This window comes from Macaca mulatta, chromosome 14 (genome assembly GCF_049350105.2).
Source record: "Macaca mulatta isolate MMU2019108-1 chromosome 14, T2T-MMU8v2.0, whole genome shotgun sequence".
Classification (NCBI taxonomy): Eukaryota; Metazoa; Chordata; class Mammalia; order Primates; family Cercopithecidae; genus Macaca; species Macaca mulatta.
The window spans coordinates 4,837,224-4,856,590 of record NC_133419.1 but is presented as its reverse complement, the minus strand read 5'-3'; the positions used below and the strand labels follow the sequence as shown (position 1 = coordinate 4,856,590).

General features: G+C 57.0%; 1 protein-coding gene across 1 annotated transcript; it reads right to left on the bottom strand.

The window, feature by feature from the left end:
- Positions 1–6,471: 6,471 nt before the first annotated feature.
- Positions 6,472–18,507, bottom strand: FGF3 (fibroblast growth factor 3). The gene is given in 3 exon segments (NM_001194160.2): positions 6,472–7,204; positions 15,527–15,630; positions 17,803–18,507. Coding segments are annotated over 3 exon segments (720 nt in total). The 5' UTR covers positions 18,023–18,507; the 3' UTR covers positions 6,472–6,808.
- Between the last annotated feature and the right edge of the window lie 860 nt (positions 18,508–19,367).

Here is a 19,367-nt window from a genome sequence, read left to right as displayed (position 1 = left end):
GATGGATGAATGAATGAAGGATGGATGGAAAGATAGAAGGATGGGTGGGTGGAAGGATGAAAAGATGAAAGATGGCTTGGTAGACGAATGGATAGTAGATAAGTAGATGAATAGTTGGACAGACAGATGGATGAATGAATGGATGAATGAATGAATGATGGATGGATGGATGAATGAAGGATGATGGATGGATGGATGAATAAAGGATGGAAAGATAGAAGGATGGATGGATGGATGGATGGATAGTAGATGAGTAGATGAATGGGTGGAGAGACGGATGGATGGATGAATGAATGGATGAATGAATGATGGATGAATGAATGGATGAATGAATGAAGGATGGATGGATGGAAGGACAGAAGGATGGATGGATGGATGGATGAAAAGATGGAAGATGGATAGATGAATGCATAGTAGATGAGTAGATAAATGGGTGGACAGATGGACGGATGGATGAATGAATAATGGAAGGATAGAAGGATGGATCAAAGATGGATGGATGGGAAGATGGAAGATGGATGGATAAATGAATGGATAGTAGATGAGTAGATGAATGGGTGAATGGATGGATGTATAAATGAATGATGGATGGATAAATGGAAAGATGAAAGATGGATGGATGGATGGAGGGATGGATATATGGATTATGGATGGATAGTAGATAAGTGGATGGAGGGATGATGAATTACAGTGCCTTTCTCCTGAACTATACAAAAGACAGATAAATGTATTTGCTTATCAGTGATAATAAATGAATTTTTAAAATTTCTGTCTTGAAACCAGCCTGCCCAAGGCATGAGAGCTCCCAAGATCTCCCAGCCCACCATCAACACTCCCTGTGTCCTCTAAACTTTTCCATTCATCCCCCTCCTTCTGGGCCCAGGTCAGTGGTCCCTCCAGCGAGAGTGCTGCCGAAAGGGCACGTAGTGGAGATGTGTTTGACTCTCTGCACTATGCCTCCCCCGCCGCTGGCTGGAGAGCAGGGCCAGGCTTTCTCCTGCATCCTCTCATGGCTGTGTATGCAGCTATTATTCACAGACCATTCCCCATCTGCATGACCTCAGCAGCTCTCAATGACCACTGTGGGAGCCCCACTTGACGGATGGGAACACTGAGGCTGGGGAGGGGCAGCGGCCAGTTCTGGGCCACGTGGCTGCAAATGCTGTCATGATCAAGCAACAGAAGTGACTAAGGCCACTTCTCATTCAGCAGGTCTGAAAACGGCACGTGTGCTGGCTTTTTACCCACTCAGAAGCCCCTTCTCCCGTGGTCCCCTTCCTCAGTGTGGACTCACAGCCGGCCACACACTCAGGCACAAGTGTGGGCTGCCCCTGGTACTCCAGCCATTGCAGCCCAAGTGGGGACAGAGGTCAACTCCAGGGGCTATATCTGTCACAGCCCTGGAATGCTGAGGCACGGTGGCCCTCCAATGTGTGGGCACTAATTATAGGCCTGCTGGTTCACCCTTCTGAGTTCTTCAACCCCTGGGAGGCAGGAGGCCTCTGAACCCACCAAGGGGTTCAAAGACCCGCTCCGAGCAGCTGAAACTCGGGCACCCACGGCCGTCCTACCCTCCCCATTGAAGTCACCGACTCCATCCGATGCAGAGAAGGTCGAGTGGGCTCCAGGGCTGGGACGCAGGGAGCCAAGCAGCGGGGGTCCTTATTCTCTTGGCTTCACCCAGGCAAGGCCGTCTTCCCCTGTGGGGCAAGCGGGGAGTGGACCAGACCCCGGCCAAGCACTCCCCCTGCCTGTGCCTACCCTGGAGAGCACTGTGCAGGTCGACTGGGCAGGCAGGGAACCTACTGGCCACTCCAAGAAGACCTTTTTTCCTTTTTTCCCTTCATTCAGCAATGGTTATTGGATGCTGCCAATGCTCTCAACTAGCACTTTCCAGGGGGAGGGCACGAAGGTGAACAACAGAACCACTGCAGTCAAGGTGCTGCAAGAGTGTCACCATTGTAAGAGTACAATTGACTGCATTGAGGGCTTCCACAACCTGTAACCATCACCATCATCTACTTTCAGTACTTTTCCATCTTCCCAAACTGAGACTGTCTCTCCGTCAAACACTAACTCCCCATTCCCCTCTCCCAGCTTCCAACACCCATCATTCTACTTTGTGTCTCTCTGGGTTTGACTAATTCAGGGATCACATCTAAGTAAAATTGTATCGTATTTTTTCATGCAGCACAATGTCCTCAAGGTTCACTCATGTTGTAGCATGTGTCAGAATGTGGTTTTTTTTTTTTTTTTTTTTTTTTTTTTTGAGACAGTGTCATTCTGTCGCCCAGGCTGGAATGCAATGGCGCGATCTCAGCTCACTGCAACCTCTGCCTCCCAGGTTCAAGCAATTCTTGTGCCTCAGCCTCCTGAGTAGCTGGGACTACAGATACACACCACCACGCCTGGCTAATATTTGTGGGTTTTTTGTTCGTTTGTTTGTTTTTGTTTTTGTTTGAGATGGAGTTTCACTCTTATTGCCCAAGATGGAGTCCAATGGCATGATCTCGGCTCACTGCAATCTCTGTCCCCCTGGTTCAAGCGATTCTCCTGCCTCAACCTCTCGAGTAGCTGGGATTACAGACTCCCACCACCACACCCGGCTAAGTTTTTGTATTTTTAGTAGAGACGGGGTTTCACTGTGTTGACCAGGCTGGTCTCAAAGTCCTGATCTCAGGGGATTCACCTGCCTCAGCCTCCAAAAGTGCTGGGATTACAGGCGTGAGCCACCGCACCTGGCCTTTGGGTTTTGTTTTGTTTTGTTTTGTTTTGTTTTGAGATGGAGTCTCACTCTGTCGCTCAGGTTGGAGTGCAGTGGTGCGATCTCAGCTTACTGCAGCCTCTGCCTCCTGGGTTCAAACGATTCTCCTGCCTCAGCCTTCTTGAGTAGCTGGGATTACAGGTACTTGCCACCACACCCAGCTAATTTTTGTATTTTTAGTAGAGATGGGGTTTTGCCATGTTGGCCAGGTGATCTGCCCGCCTCAGTGATCTGCCTGCCTCAGGTAACCTCAGGTGATCCACCCGCCTCGGCTTCCCAAAGTGCTGGAATTACAGGCGTGAGCCACTGCACCTAGTCTAATTTTAATATTTTTAGTTGAAACGAGGTTTCACCATGTTGGCCAGGCTGATCTTGAACTCCTAGCCTCAAGTGATCTGCCTGTCTCGGCCCCCAAAGTGCTGGGATTCCAGGCGTGAGCCACCGTGCCCAGCCATGTCCTTCCTTTTTAAGGAAGAATGGCATTCCATTGCATCAATGGAGCACATTCTATTCATCCATCCCTCTACTGATGGATACTTGGTGTGATGGTTAATAGTGTCAACATGATTGGGTTGAAGGATACAAAGTATTGATCCTGGGTTTGTGAGGGTGCTGCCAAAAGAGATTAACATTTGAGTCAGTGGGCTGGGGAAGGCAGATCCACCCTTAATCTAGCGTGCACAACCTAACCAGTTGCCAGCGAATATAAAGCAGGCAGAAAAAGGTGAAATGGCGAGATGGGCCTAGCATCCCAGCCTACATCTTTCTCCCATGCTGGATGCTTCCTGCCTTCAAACATCTGACTCCAAGATTTTCAGTTTTGGGACTCAGACTGGCTCTCCTTTCTCCTCAAGCTTGCAGACGGCCTATTGTGGGACCTTGTGATTGTGTAAGTTAATACTTAACCAACTCCCCCTTTATATATATATCCTATTAGTCCCATCCCTCTAGAGAACCCTGACTAATACACTTGGCTTGTTTCCACCTCTGAGCTACTGCAAATGGCACAGTTATGAATATGAGTGTGCAAACATCTATCCATGTTCCTGCTTTCATTTCTTTGGGGATATGCCCGGAAGTGGAATTTCTGGATCACGTGGTAGCTCTCTGTTTAGTGCTTTGAGGAGCCACTGTGCCATTTTTCATAGGCTGCATAATTTTTCCATTCTTACTCCTGACAGGTTCTGGACCCAACGTCCCAGAGACTCAACAGGCAAAGACCTGCCCCACCAGCTCAGCCCCTTTCTCTCCCTTCTGGTTCCCTCTGGGTCACGAAAATGCAAGCAGGGAGGCCACTGTCCCTGGAGCCCCTGGGGCGGCCTTTCTTGACCTAGAGGGCATCTTCCCACAGAGCCACGGGTGTGGGGTCTCCAGGCATTGCCCGCCCCGAACACACGTGAAGCAGGTGAACCATCTAACAGCGATGGGTGCTGGGTCCCAGGACCCCCTCACCCCCGTACCCTTTTTCTTTTCAGGAGAATTCTACCTGCCCCTAGCCCCTCCTGTGTGTAAGGAAGCAGGAGTTCCCACCGTGGCACCAGAAGCAGCGGGCACCCTCTGACGCCTCCCAGGAAGCCCATGCTCTCAGCCTGTTGCCCGCCTTCTCTCACCTTCCCCTCATCCAGCAGAAGCGGGGTCGCTCTCCTTTTGGAGGCCAGCAGGCCCCTTGCCCGTTGTACCTGATGCTCAAGCTGTGGTAACACAGCCCCACACAGGGTAAGTGGCTCAAACAGACATTTATCATCTGCAGGACTCTGGGCTGGATGTCCGAGACCGGGGTGTCAGTAGTGTTGGCTCCTTCTCAGGGCTACAGGGCAGAGTCCGTTCCTTTCCTGTCCCTTAGCTGCTGGTGTTTGCTGGCAAACTTTGGCACTCCTGGGCTTGTAGCAGTGTCACACTTGTCCCCACCTTTACGCTCTCATGGCATCCTCCTGTATGCACGGCTGTGTCCACGTGTCCCTTAAGGGGGACCCTGGTCACAATGGTTTCAGGGGTCATTCTACTCCTATGTGACCTCATCTTCACCAGTTGCATCTGTAATGACCCCATTTCCGAATAAGGTCACATGCTGAGGTACTAGGGGTTGGGACTTCAGCAGATAAACTCTGGGGAGAGGATGTAATTCACCCCATGACCCCCCAAACACACACACAAAATAAAGTCCCTTGGACTCTGGTGTGGGAAGGTGACCTCGGCATAGCTGTCTGCTGCGAAAAATCCACATTCTCTTGTCCAAGCTGTTTTACATGTTAAACAAGAGCCCCCAGTGTCTCCTACGCCTTCATCAGGAGCCATCTGTTGATCCTGTAGCACTGGGTGCCGCTGCTTCCCCGCGTCGACACGGCCCCTGGACAAGTTCCCCTTGCCAGGCCTCAGGGTCATCATCTGCAAGGTGGAAGTAATGGCAGCCCCTGCCCCATCCCACTCTGGAGAAACAACAAAACCCACAGCAGAGCTCAGCCTACGCCCTGCTCCTGCTGACTGCCATGAATGTGTGTCCCTGCAGGGAGCCATTCCAGGAAATCTGACTTGCGCTGGGAGCTGAAGGAGGCACCAAGATTTTCACTTGTGTTGCACACGTGCCAGTGAGGAGCCCGGCCTCCCTGTGGGTTTGGTGAGTCTGCACTGACCAGTCAGGGGGCTCTGAGTCTGGGCTCTCTGACTCTGGGCTCTGTGACCATAAACTCTCTGGCCCTGGACTCTCTGAGTCTCAGCTCTCTGACTCTGGCCTCTCTGACCCTAAGTTCTCTGACCCTGGGCTCTCTGAGTCTGGGCTCTCTGACCTCTGGAAGGTCATGGGAACAAAGAGTGATGGTCCTCACAGCCCCAGGCTCAGGACAGGCTCCTCACCTGGGCCCTGCCCATCCTGCAAAGTGCCAGGAGAGGTTTGTACACTGCCCATGCTGGCTCTCGCCTGGGCTGGCCCAGGTGATCCCACCCATGCCATTGTTGGGGAACAGGTGTGAGGAGGCACCTAGTCCAAGGCAGGGCCTGGCCACCACGTAATTGGTTCTGTGAGCCTCACCTTCTCAGGTAAAGATGGGGTGCACAGGTCCCAAGAGCAGGTTGTAAGGATAAAGGAAGTTTCTGTGCTGCCTGACCTGATACAGTTGCTCTAAAGAGTCCCTGGAGAAGCGCACAGCTTCCAGAGGAAGGAGCTTTTTAGAGTTTTAGAAGAGTAAACCTCTCTCTCTCTCTCTCCACACGCACATACACATACACGCACAGACACACACACATCACACATTCAGACACACCCAGAAACATACACACACATACATGTCCACACACAGGCATGCACTAACACAAGAACACACATACCCACATGTGCACTCACGCTTTCATAAATACACGATCCTTCTCTCCATGCACACACACGATGCACACACACGATGCACACACGATGCACACACGATGCACACACACGATGCACACACGATGCACACACACGATGCACACACATGATGCACACACATGCACAAACATGCCTTAGCATGTTTCCATCCATCCAAAAAAATCATAACTTTCTAAAACCAGGGGACTGAAGTGCACCTTTAGCCTGATCTCTGGGAATACCGTCTTCCTCTTAAAGCCTCAGCTGACGCAGGCTGGTGCCAGCGCGGATTCTGCTGTGCTCAAAGCAAGCACGTTCCAGTAAAGGCGGCAAGTGCTCCTCAGCCTGCATTACCATCTACCAAACGACAGAGTAGAATAAAATACTTTAATGTTTTGATGACACAAAGCCCCACGCTGCCCTGCTGCTCCTGGGAGGCTCCTCAGTCTGCCAGGGCTGGCACTCAGGCCCTTCCCTGCGAGCTTCTTGCCACACAGACCCACAAATGCCCTGCATTGCCGGCACCCCCCTCTGAGCTCCGACTTGGGCCCTCTTCAGTTCCCATTGGACCCTGATCTGAGCTGGCTCTGGAAATAGCTGAGAACTCAGAGGCAGGACGCAGGGGCAAGTGCTCAAGGAGGACAGTCAGAGTCGAGAGGCTGCCACACCAAGACGTTGCCAGGAGCTCTGGCGGTGGCCACCAGGCCCAGCTAGTGCGCACTGGCCTCCAGCTGGGAGCCCAGTCTTGGGGCCTGAACGTGCGAGGGCTCCAGGCCACCCAGGCTCTGCTTCTGCCGCCGCCGTCGGGGCTGGACCCCCTTACCAGGGGGTCTAGGCAGCCCACCCTGCAGCTGCCGCACCATCTCGTGGTCCCTGTGGTCCAGCACGCGGGGCAGGAACAGGGAGGACTTCTGCGTGCGGCGGGTCTTGAAGCCCCTGCGGGGCCGGCCCTTGCCGTTCACAGACACGTACCACAGTCTCTCCGCGCTGGGCTGCCGCCGGGCCCCAGGCGTACTAGACACCGTCCGGTACAGCCGGGAGGCGTATGTGTTATAGCCCAGCTCGTGGATCCGCTCCACAAACTCGCACTCGGCGCTGTAGTGCTCCTGCGGGGATGAGATGTCACGGTCAGTGGCCCGGGGAGACTGCGCCAGCGTCAGGGCCCAGGGCTGCCCGATGCCTCCCTCCCTTCCTTTGAGGCTAATCGGTCCAGTGCCAAACCCCAGCGCACTCTCAGCCAGCCACACCTTTGCCTAGGCCTTGCCCTCTGCCCGGCATGCCCTTCCTCCCCTGTGTGCCTGGTGAACTTGGCCTTCTGCCCAAAGGTCACCTTCTCTCAAAGCTGTGCTAAACAACTCCCAGCTCCAGCCTCTGTCCCCCGTCTGAGGGCGCTGACCCAGCACAGGGATGTGTAGGGTTATCTGTGGAGCAGAGACCGGGCCAGCCAACCTAGGTGCCCTGGGGGTCTGCTGGCAGCGTGGACGTCAGCAAGGACTGGGCATTTGGACCAAGGAAGATGACAGCACCCAGATCGCTTTTAAAGAAACTACAGAGGCCGGATGAGGTGTCTCATGCCTGTAATCCCAGCACATTGGGAGGCTGAGGCGGGTGAATCACCTGAGGTCAGGAGTTCGAGACCAGCCTGCCCAACATGGCAAAACTGTCTCTACTAAAAATATAAAAAATTAGCCAGGCGTGGTGGCACGCGCCTGTAATCCTGCTACTCAGGAGGCTGAGGCGGGAGCATCTCTTGAACCCAGGAGGCAGAGGCTGCAGTGAGCAGAGATTGTGCTGCTGCACTCCAGTCTGGGTGACAAGAGCAAAACTCTGACTCAAAAGAAAAAAAAAAAAAAAAAGAAAAGAAATTGCAGAAAAGAAAAAAGAAGAAAGAATATGAAAAGCAGGAAGGGAAGGGGACACAGCCAGGTTTCATGAGCCCAGACTCTCCGTTAAACGCTGCATTCAGGGGTCCCAGCTGGGGTCACTGACCCCTGAGCAGCACTCTCTGAAGCTGGAGGGTCCGGCCTTGCAGGTTGAAGAGGTTACAATACAGAGCAGGGGCTGGGGCCTGGCATGAGGCACGTGCTCAATCAATGCCACAGATACTGCTGTTCTTAGGATGAGAGCAGAAGCTGGGGTGTCCCACCACAAGCAGGACAGAGAGGACACTGCTTTGTCATCAGAGATTAATGGGATCCTTGTCAGGCCCCGGGTGCAGTGGGGGAAGGGCAGAAGGGACCCTGCCCTCTCAAAGGCACAGTGAAGCTCTGAACTGAAGGAGCTTACACCAACATCCCCAAGGCCTGGCCATGGGAGGTTCCCTGAGGGGGTGCCTCATGGGGCCTTCTTAGTCTGTGGGATAGGGAAGGGGTGGGTATGCCTTATGCAGACCCACTGGGCTTCAGTCCCAGCTACAGGCGGGTGGCAACGTCTAGGGCCACCTCCCTAAGGGGGTGACTGAGAGGAGCTGCTCCCTCCAAACCAGAAAGGGTGGTAAGAGGTGGAAGCAGCAGGTGAAAAGTAGACAGCAGGATCTCGCCTTCCTCCTGGGGACTGGCCACAGGGAGGAGTCGGAGGCCCTCATGGTCTGTCCCCATCTAGGGTGTGGTGTCCCATGGGAGAGAGGGAGAGTGGCAATGGCCTCCGGGGCTCCCAGGCTGGACCCAGCAGTATCTGACCCGGCAGGACCTCAGGGAACAAGATGCTTCAAGCACCCCAACCTCTTTTCTAGCGACATGAAAGCCCAGAGCAGGGAAGGGTGGAAGGCTTGACCTGGTGGTAGGGGCTGCCTCTTCCCATGACCCAAAGCCCCCCTGCTCTCCAGCCCTCTTGGAGTCCCAGGGCCCCCTGGGTCACAGTATGGATGTTACTGTCCAAGACCAGTCTCCATGTTTATAGATGTGGAAACTGAGGCCCGGGGTGGTGCCAGGCCCTACATCACAGGGGGATAGAACAGTATCTGATCTGTGCCTGACCCCACATAGCCTGGGGCTCAGGGGCTATCTGGGAATGAGCGGGTGGGCTCAAGGCTGACTTCCCCACCCCACGCACTGGGTACACCATGTTAGTGTCTGGCTCCAAGCCCAGACTGTGAGAAGCTCAGGGCAGGACCCAAGCTTCCCCACGTCCCTCGATCCTGCAGCAGGTGCGTCCTCTGAGGGCCAGAGAGGCCAGGCGGTAGGCTTTCTCTTTGCAGGGCCACTTGGGGGGTGGGCCACTGACAGACACGTGCCTGTGAGCCTCAGGTGGCGGGGGCTCAGGCCCTCCTGAGGTGGGAGATTGGGGGCAGTGTAGATCACTCGCTGACACGAGGTAGGGCACCTGGGGCAGCCGAGATGACCAAGGCAGAAGGTGTCGGCTCAGGGATCGGGGCCGTAGACTCCAGAGCTGCTGCAGTTGGGACTTGCCGTGTCAACGCTTTCCAATGTGCGTCCTGACACTGCCATCCCACCAGACCTGGTCCCACAGGCCCCTCCCCCAGGACCGCTCCCACCCCATGAGGGGTGGGGAGGAAGCAGACTCCAAAGCCACTTTGTTGAGGAGGTAGCTTCTGAAGTGAGCTGGAAGGGCGGAGTGGGCACTTTTTAGTGGGCATTTTCTGGAGGAGGGCATTCCAGGCAGTGAGGGTGTGGCGTGAGCAGCATAGATGGCTTGGGAGTTGAGGGAGCTTCCGGAGGCTGGAGGAGGCTCACCCTTTGGATGACAGCCACACTGGGAGCAGGTGGCACCTGGGCTGCTGCTCTGTGGGTGGAGGTAAGGTGCCTGTGGGATGCCTGGGTGTGATGGGAGTCCTCAGAAGCCATGAAATGGGCTGATTTGCTTTTTTAGGAAGCCCCCTTAACATGTACCTAGCAGAGTGCAACACACAGTAAGTTCCCAGGACACTGACTGGTGAATGAAGAACTGAATGTCAGATGAGTGGGTGGATGGATGGATGGGTGGATGGGTGGATGGATGGCTGGCTGGGTGGATGGATGGATAGCTGGATGGATGGATGGATGGATGGATAGATGGATGGATGGATGGATGGATGGATAGGTGGCTGGATGGATGGGTGGATGGATGGATGGATGGATGGATGGATGGGTGGATGGGTGAAAGGATGGAAGGAAGGAGGGACAATGGATGGATGGACAGGTGAATGGGTAGATGGACAGATGAACAGATGGAAGCATGGATGGAAAGAAGGATGAAAGAAAGGAAAGAAGGAAGGAAGGAGAGGTGTATGGACAGATGGGTGAAGAGAATGAAGGAAGGAGAAGGAAGGAAGGAAAGAAGGAAGGAAGGAGGAAAGGAGGGAAGGAGGGATGGAGGGAGGGAGGGAGAGAGGGAGGGAAAGAAGGAAGGAAGGAAGGAAGGAAGGAAGGAAGGAAGGAAGGAAGGAAGGAAGGAAGGAAGATGAAAGGATGGCTTGACAAACAGATGGACTGGAGGTGGGAGAGGCTGGAGCGGTGATCCAGGTGGGAAGTGAGGAGCCTGCCTTATAAGGTGTGGTCTCGGGGATGAGGCAGAGGGAGGTGAGGTGCGTGGGCTGAAGAGATGCAGGGGCATGGTCTGAGGTCTAGGGATGGGCTGAACAGCAGGAGGGGTCTACCGTGACTCCCAGCCCACTCTGGGTGAGAGTGAGTGGCCGGTGGGGCAATGTTTAAGATGGGGAGTCGGGGAGCTGCTGAGTTCGGTTGGAGAGTCTGAGCCAGCAGGATGCTGTGGGAGGGTGGTCTATACCTCAGAAGGGAGGTCAGGACCAGACCCAGGAGTGTCGGGGTGCAGTGCTCACTGGCCCAGAGGAATGAGCTGGCCCAAGGGCAAGCATGCTGCCAGCAAAGTCCAGGGAACCCCATGGCGGGACAGCACTCCTAAGCAAGCTGGCCACATGCAGGACTGTGGTACCAGGTGGCAGGTGGCAGGCAATGGGATTGGCATTCAGGCTACTATGCCTCTCAGGTTGTCTTCAGGGCAGTGGGAACTTCTCCACTGGGCACTCTGGAAAGTTCCACACCCTCCAACCAGACTGCTTGACTACCCCCAGCCTCAGCATCCCTTGTGGGGCTAGGAGCCTCTGTCCACCCTTCTCAAAGCCAGACTGCGAGCTCTCAGGCATGAAAGCACCAGGTGGGCTCTGAACCACTGGGACCTCCTCATGTCATGCTTTATTCTGTCTCCCCAAATCCTGGGTCCCCTATGGCAGAAGCTGGCACCATGAGGGCCCCTGCTCCCAGACACAGCTTCCAGGACACTGATGAATGGACTGAATGTCAGACGGATGGGTGGATGGATGGATGGGTGAGTGGATGGGTGAATGGGTGGATGGATGGGTGGATGAGTGGATGGGTGGATGAATGGGTGGATGGGTGGATGGATGGATGGGTGAGTGGATGGGTGGATGGATGGATGGATGGGTGAGTGGATGGGTGAATGGGTGGATGGATGGGTGGATGAGTGGATGGGTGGATGAATGGGTGGATGGGTGGATGAATGGGTGGATGGGTGGATGGATGGATGGGTGAGTGGATGGGTGGATGGATGGATGGATGGGTGAGTGGATGGGTGAATGGGTGGATGGATGGGTGGATTAGTGGATGGGTGGATGAATGGGTGGATGGGTGGATGGATGGATGGGTGAGTGGATGGGTGGATGGATGGATGGATGAGTGGATGGGTGAATGGGTGGATGGATGGATGGGTGAGTGGATGGGTGAATGGGTGGATGGATGGGTGGATGAGTGGATGGGTGAATGGGTGGATGGATGGGTGGATGAGTGGATGGGTGGATGAATGGGTGGATGGGTGGATGGATGGATGGGTGAGTGGATGGGTGGATGGATGGATGGATGGATGGATGAGTGGATGGGTGAATGGGTGGATGGATGGATGGGTGAGTGGATGGGTGAATGGGTGGATGGATGGGTGAGTGGATGGGTGAATGGGTGGATGGATGGGTGGATGAGTGGATGGGTGAATGGGTGGATGGATGGGTGGATGAATGGATGGGTGAATGGGTGGATGGATGGATGGGTGAGTGGATGGGTGAATGGGTGGATAGATGGGTGGATGAGTGGATGGGTGAGTGGATGGGTGAATGGGTGGATGGATGGGTGGATGAGTGGATGGGTGGATGAATGGGTGGATGGGTGGATGGATGAGTGGATGGGTGAATGGGTGGATGGATGGGTGGATGAGTGGATGGGTGAATGGGTGGATGGATGGGTGGGTGAGTGGATGGGTGAATGGGTGGATGGATGGGTGGATGAGTGGATGGGTGAATGGGTGGATGGATGGGTGGATGAGTGGATGGGTGAATGGGTGGATGGATGGATGGGTGAGTGGATGGGTGAATGGGTGGATGGATGGGTGGATGAGTGGATGGGTGAGTGGAGGGGTGAATGGGTGGATGGATGGGTGGATGAGTGGATGGGTGGATGAATGGGTGGATGGGTGGATGGATGAGTGGATGGGTGAATGGGTGGATGGATGGGTGGATGAGTGGATGGGTGGATGAATGGGTGGATGGGTGGATGGATGGATGGGTGAGTGGATGGGTGGATGGATGGATGGATGGGTGAGTGGATGGGTGAATGGGTGGATGGATGGGTGGATGAGTGGATGGGTGAATGAATGGGTGGATGGGTGGATGGATGGATGGGTGAGTGGATGGGTGGATGGATGGATGGATGGGTGGATGAGTGGATGGGTGAATAGGTGGATGGATGGATGGGTGAGTGGATGGGTGAATGGGTGAATGGGTGGATGGATGGGTGGATGAGTGGATGGGTGAGTGGATGGGTGAATGGGTGAATGGGTGGATGGATGGGTGGATGAGTGGATGGGTGGATGAATGGGTGGATGGGTGGATGGATGAGTGGATGGGTGAATGGGTGGATGGATGGGTGGATGAGTGGATGGGTGGATGAATGGGTGGATGGGTGGATGGATGGATGGGTGAGTGGATGGGTGGATGGATGGATGGATGGATGAGTGGATGGGTGAATGGGTGGATGGTTGGGTGGATGAGTGGATGGGTGAATGAATGGGTGGATGGGTGGATGGATGGATGGGTGAGTGGATGGGTGGATGGATGGATGGGTGGGTGGATGAGTGGATGGGTGAATGGGTGGATGGATGGATGGGTGAGTGGATGGGTGAATGGGTGGATGGATGGGTGGATGAGTGGATGGGTGAATGGGTGGATGGATGGGTGGATGAATGGATGGGTGAATGGGTGGATGGATGGATGGGTGAGTGGATGGGTGAATGGGTGGATAGATGGGTGGATGAGTGGATGGGTGAGTGGATGGGTGAATGGGTGGATGGATGGGTGGATGAGTGGATGGGTGGATGAATGGGTGGATGGGTGGATGGATGAGTGGATGGGTGAATGGGTGGATGGATGGGTGGATGAGTGGATGGGTGAATGGGTGGATGGATGGGTGGGTGAGTGGATGGGTGAATGGGTGGATGGATGGGTGGATGAGTGGATGAGTGAATGGGTGGATGGATGGGTGGATGAGTGGATGGGTGAATGGGTGGATGGATGGATGGGTGAGTGGATGGGTGAATGGGTGGATGGATGGGTGGATGAGTGGATGGGTGAGTGGAGGGGTGAATGGGTGGATGGATGGGTGGATGAGTGGATGGGTGGATGAATGGGTGGATGGGTGGATGGATGAGTGGATGGGTGAATGGGTGGATGGATGGGTGGATGAGTGGATGGGTGGATGAATGGGTGGATGGGTGGATGGATGGATGGGTGAGTGGATGGGTGGATGGATGGATGGATGGGTGAGTGGATGGGTGAATGGGTGGATGGATGGGTGGATGAGTGGATGGGTGAATGAATGGGTGGATGGGTGGATGGATGGATGGGTGAGTGGATGGGTGGATGGATGGATGGATGGGTGGATGAGTGGATGGGTGAATAGGTGGATGGATGGATGGGTGAGTGGATGGGTGAATGGGTGAATGGGTGGATGGATGGGTGGATGAGTGGATGGGTGAGTGGATGGGTGAATGGGTGAATGGGTGGATGGATGGGTGGATGAGTGGATGGGTGGATGAATGGGTGGATGGGTGGATGGATGAGTGGATGGGTGAATGGGTGGATGGATGGGTGGATGAGTGGATGGGTGGATGAATGGGTGGATGGGTGGATGGATGGATGGGTGAGTGGATGGGTGGATGGATGGATGGATGGATGAGTGGATGGGTGAATGGGTGGATGGATGGGTGGATGAGTGGATGGGTGAATGAATGGGTGGATGGGTGGATGGATGGATGGGTGAGTGGATGGGTGGATGGATGGATGGGTGGGTGGATGAGTGGATGGGTGAATGGGTGGATGGATGGATGGGTGAGTGGATGGGTGAATGGGTGGATGGGTGGATGGATGGGTGGATGGGTGAATGGGTGGATGGATGGGTGGATGAGTGGATGGGTGGATGAATGGGTGGATGGGTGGATGGATGAGTGGATGGGTGAATGGGTGGGAGGAAGGAGGGAGTGGCCTCTGGACCAGAGAAAATGAAGGGGTGCATTCCAGCTTTCTGGACCTTCCTTTATCAAAATGGCTAAAAATCTGTGATGAAATCATCGGCTTATGTGAGAGGGAGCTGCGCGGTGTGTCCTCTGTGCGCAGGACTGAGCAGAGAGCTCACTGCAGGGAGATCGTCCTCGGGCCGCGTCGGCTAGACTACTTGTGAATGGAAAACCTCTCATTGCCCAAGGAAGTATCAGCCAAATTGCATGTAATGACTAGTCAGAGGTAGCAAATTTCCCCGTTACATGTATTTTACTCTGTGTATTCCCCACCCCTACCCCTTATGAGGAGGGGCACTGCCATACCCGCAGAGTAAGGAGACCCTTTTTGGTTACACGGAGGCCCAGGCAGTAAATAGACTGTGTCCCAAGCCTGGGCTCCAAGGCTCCTGTGTGCCCGGGACATGGGCGCCATCTCCCTTCCCCTCCTAGGCTTCAGCTCTCACCTTTCCACCCTTGGAGGGAACCTGCAGAGCTGGCCCAGCGCCCTCCTCCCCATGCTCCCAGGAGAGCTCTGGCTGCCCCAAGGAACACTCCCAGGTTGCCTTGGGTCCATTTATTTTGGTGGAAATTTGGGGGACAATCACTTCCCTGCTCTCAGCTACTCTCAAGGGAGGATGGTAGTGATGACGAGGATGGGAGGAACCTTTGCTAATCTGGCATTCTCTAGATTCCAGCTCTGCCAGAGCGAGGCTCCAGGTCACTCACGGAGCAGCCTCTAACAGACACAGCCAAAGATCACTGGGCGCGGAGCCCTGCGCCACGGTCTGTTCCCAGCTCGGGTCCCATGTACCTGAGCAAAGTGTTCTACTGCCCACATCCCCCATCTTCTGGTGTGATGTGCAGGCCAGACCACTACTCCCACAGCGCCCACCCACGGGACAGCCTGGACTCACCGAAGCATAGAGTCGTCCCCTCTTGTTCATGGCCAGGTACCGCCCGGAGAAGAGACCCCTGATGGCCACAATGCCCACCTCCACTGCCGTTATCTCCAGAATACCTGGAAGAAATGAGAGGTGCCTCACTCCCACCGCCCCCCACAGAGCCACGGAGCGGGCGGCTGATGCCCAGCTGGCCTTGCCCAAAGCCACACCCCGGGCTCAGGGCTGGGGAGGGTAGCACACAACCCACAGGTCACAGAGTAAGTGGACGTTCAGGGAGGGAGAAGTCACCAGACAGGAGGCAGAGAAGGAGACCTCAGGGAAGGTTTGTCCTTATTCAAACCTGGGAGGGAAACGATGCAATTAACATTCCCACCCGCTGATCTTGCCCGCAGGATGGTTTCCATTCCAACCTCACAACATCTTGCCAGGTGCCTTCATCATCCGACAGACAAGCAAGTGGGGACCACTATGGCTGGGTGACTGTCAGGCCCCTGCACATGTGCCTGAGGGAGAAATCAAGCCCTCGCGGCAGTCATGAGAGTCTGAGCTCTGGGACTGCACGGTCCCCAATACCTGCGCCAGACAGCGGGAAAGCTGGGCCCTGATGAGCCAGGCTGGTAATAAAACCCACTGACAACAACACACAGGGTGCCTGCCACCCAAATCCTTCTGGCCGTAGACCTGGCGGGAGATCATTGTACCTGGCAGGGCAGGAAGCCGGTTTAGACCCTGGAGCCCGCAGAGGGAAGCTGGGTGGGTCTCACCCACTCGCCAGGGATAAGAAAGTTTAAATCTCCCCTCCCGCCTTTCCTTCTGGATACATGAGTGCACTAGCGGAGGCTGGGGGCGGGGGACTGCATCAAAGGCCGGGGTCACTGTCTCCCAACAGAGGCTGCGAAGGGATTGGGGCGACTGCCTGCACCCTCTCCAGGGGATGCCTCTCAGGACCGCGCTCCTGGCACGCGGTCCGAGCACGGCCGCGGTCGCCACCGGGCTTTTGCTCCAGCCCAGGGCTGCTACGGTGCAGGCTGCGAGCCTCCCGCCTTCCCAGTGCGCAGGCTGGGCGGCCTCGGCGGTGACCGCCCGGGGGGACTAACGAAGCCAGAGTCTCGACGCAGGACGAGCACCAAGAAGTTTGGATGCTGTGCGACTCGAGGGGGAGCCTGGCTTTGGAGAGAACCGGGGTGTCTTTGTGAGACGAGTTCGGCACACTCGGACCCCCTGGCAACAGCTGGTGCCCACCGTGCGGCTCCGGAGGCGCGTGTCCCCAGGACGCCCTCACAGGGCTACGGCTTTCCTGGAGGAAGCCGCGGTTTACTGCCGCCGCCACCTTCAATCCCCCGCACCGCTTCCTGAGCCCGGGGCCGGAGCCGAGCGCCGCGCGGCGCACGCGAGGACCACTGTGGTCTTGACTGCCCTCCCACCCTCCCCACGCGGTCCTCCCGGGCCTTGAGCTCCGCTATCCTGCTCCTTAAAGGGCTCGGCGCGGGCCTCAGGTCCCTGTGACCAGAGGAGCCTAACCGTGTTGCCCGGCGGACTCCCGCGGTGAGCGCAGCCCGGGCCGCGGGTCCTGCGTGCTGCGGGGGAGGGTATGTGTCTGCACCCCCAGGTAGGGGAGGACACCGCTCCGCGCTCCTGATCCGCGCGTCCCGACGGCGAGAGCCCCCACCCTCCCGTCGCTGTGCAGCCAGGGAGGAGGCGGGGGAGGTGCAGATTCCAGCGCGGGGAATAACTGTCGGAGGCGGCCGCGGCTGGGGAACCGAGCTCCGCAGGGCAAGAGTCCTCCGCTCAGAGGCAGCGGCTGGGGCGGCCACCTGGGCAGCCGCGAGCGGGGAGGGCGGAGGGGACGGCGGGGCGTCCAGGGGTCGGCAGGAGGAGGAGAAGTCGTCAAAATAATAAAGAGGATGATAAATGCCTTGTCCGGCTCCTTTTCTCCGACACATTCAAAGGGCTTAAACTTGTCAGAGCTGCCCAAAGCAGCAGAGCCGGGAGCCCAGGGGTCGCCTAGCTCGCGTCCCCTCAGACCAGCGGGCTCAATCGGGGACGGACTGACAGCCGCCGTCGCCCTCTTCGGACGTGAACGCCCATCCCCCCGAGTTCTGCTCGGACCCCAGCGCGAGCTCTTCTCCCGGACGTGTAGGGCGAGGAGGACACCCTGGCGGTCGCCTTCTGGCAGCGGGAAGCAACCGGTCTTTTCCCGGACACCCTGAGCGCACCGTGCCTTCTCCCGGGCCCGACCCTCCCCGGCTCCGCTTCCCCCGCGGGGTCCCGCAGCGTCGGACACTCACTGTAGGCGCTGTTCTCCAGGCTGCCGTTGACGCGGCCGCTCGGGTGCAGCTGGAGGTGGTACTTCGTGGCGCAGTAGAGCTTGCGGCGCCGGGGCGCCCCACCAAGGTGCTCGTAGACGCCGCCGCGGCCGCCCGCATCGCGCCGCAACCGAGCCCCAGGACCCGCTGCGGGCCAGCCCGGCTCCAGCAGGCTGAGCAGCAGCAGCCAGATTAGGCCCATCGTGGCATCGCGCCCACCCCGCGGCGGCGGCGGCTGCAGGCGAGCGCGGCGCCCATGGAAGGGGCGGCAGCCGGGCCGCGGCGAGGTGCTCGGAGCGGGCTCCCGCGCTTGGCGATGCTGACTTCGGCTTCGCGGGAAAGGTGGGGGAAGAAGGGGAAAGGGTGGGCGAGAGAGAGAAAGAGAGGGAGAGTGGGAGAGGGAGAGGGAGAGAGCGATCGCGAGTCCCTTTAATTTCCACCCAGGAGCAATGAAATTTCCGTTGCTGCGCAAAGCGCTGAAAGAAAGGACGGTTCGGCAACAAAAGGCCGACGTGGTCCCCAGGCGGAGGCGCGGGAGGGGCGGGAGGCCGGCGGGTGGGGAGCCCCGCGGAGCTCGGGGTTCGGGCCGGGCGCCGCCTGCATACACTCGCCCCCAGCGCAGGGCCGTCGAGCCACGGCTCCGCTCCGCAGCGCGCCCCACGCCCCCGAACGCCCTCCCGGCTCTGAAAGGTCCCTTCCCCGCCCCTCCCCCGCCCCCTCCCCCAGACCAATTATGTCTCCGAAAATTATAGACCGAGGCCTTGAGGCGGCCGCCCCAGGCCCTGTCACCCCCTCCCGCTCCCCATCAATCCCCCTGCACAATGGGGCCGCCGCCAATGACTGATGTCCGTGAAAACAACTTGCGGGGAAGTCGAGCTGACAAACGCCCATTAAAGGCGGCGCATAATGAAGGGCACTGCGGAGGGCGGCGGCGCGAAGGCTCCGGGGCGAGGGCACGCGTGGGGAGCCCCGGGTTTGTGTCTGCGCTCGGCGCTTCCTGCAGGAGCAGCGGTGCCGTCCTCAGCCTTGCAAGGCGCGGGCGGGCAGGGACTGGAGATGCTATCTTCTGTTGCGCACCCCAACCGGGCGCCCGGAGTGGTGGGGTTAGCGCTCGTCGGGCAGGCCTCGGAGGATCCCGTCCCTGTGGCGGTCCAGAGAGGGTCCTGGAGAGGCAGGAGGAGGGACGCGAGAGCCAGAGAAGTGGACGCAGACAGAGAGCCCTAGAGAGAAAGAGATGCAGATAGAGAAAAACGGAGAAGGAAAGAACAGGAAAGACATGGGAAATGTGAATGACAGAGATTGGCCAAAGAGAGGAGGCAGGGGAGACGGAAAGAAGACAGAGCGGCGGAGAACACCCGGAGAAAAGCACAGGGAGTCTGGCAGCCACAGCGGGACGGTGATGAGAGGAGGAGCCCTGCAGAGGCTGGGAAGGGATGTGGAGGAATCCTGGCCTGGAGGATCTGAAGCAGTGCAGATGGGGGGTGCTCCCCTGGACTGTGTGGGGGTCAAGGTGTATCTCAGCTCAGGGGGCCCTGTGAAGAGGGGTT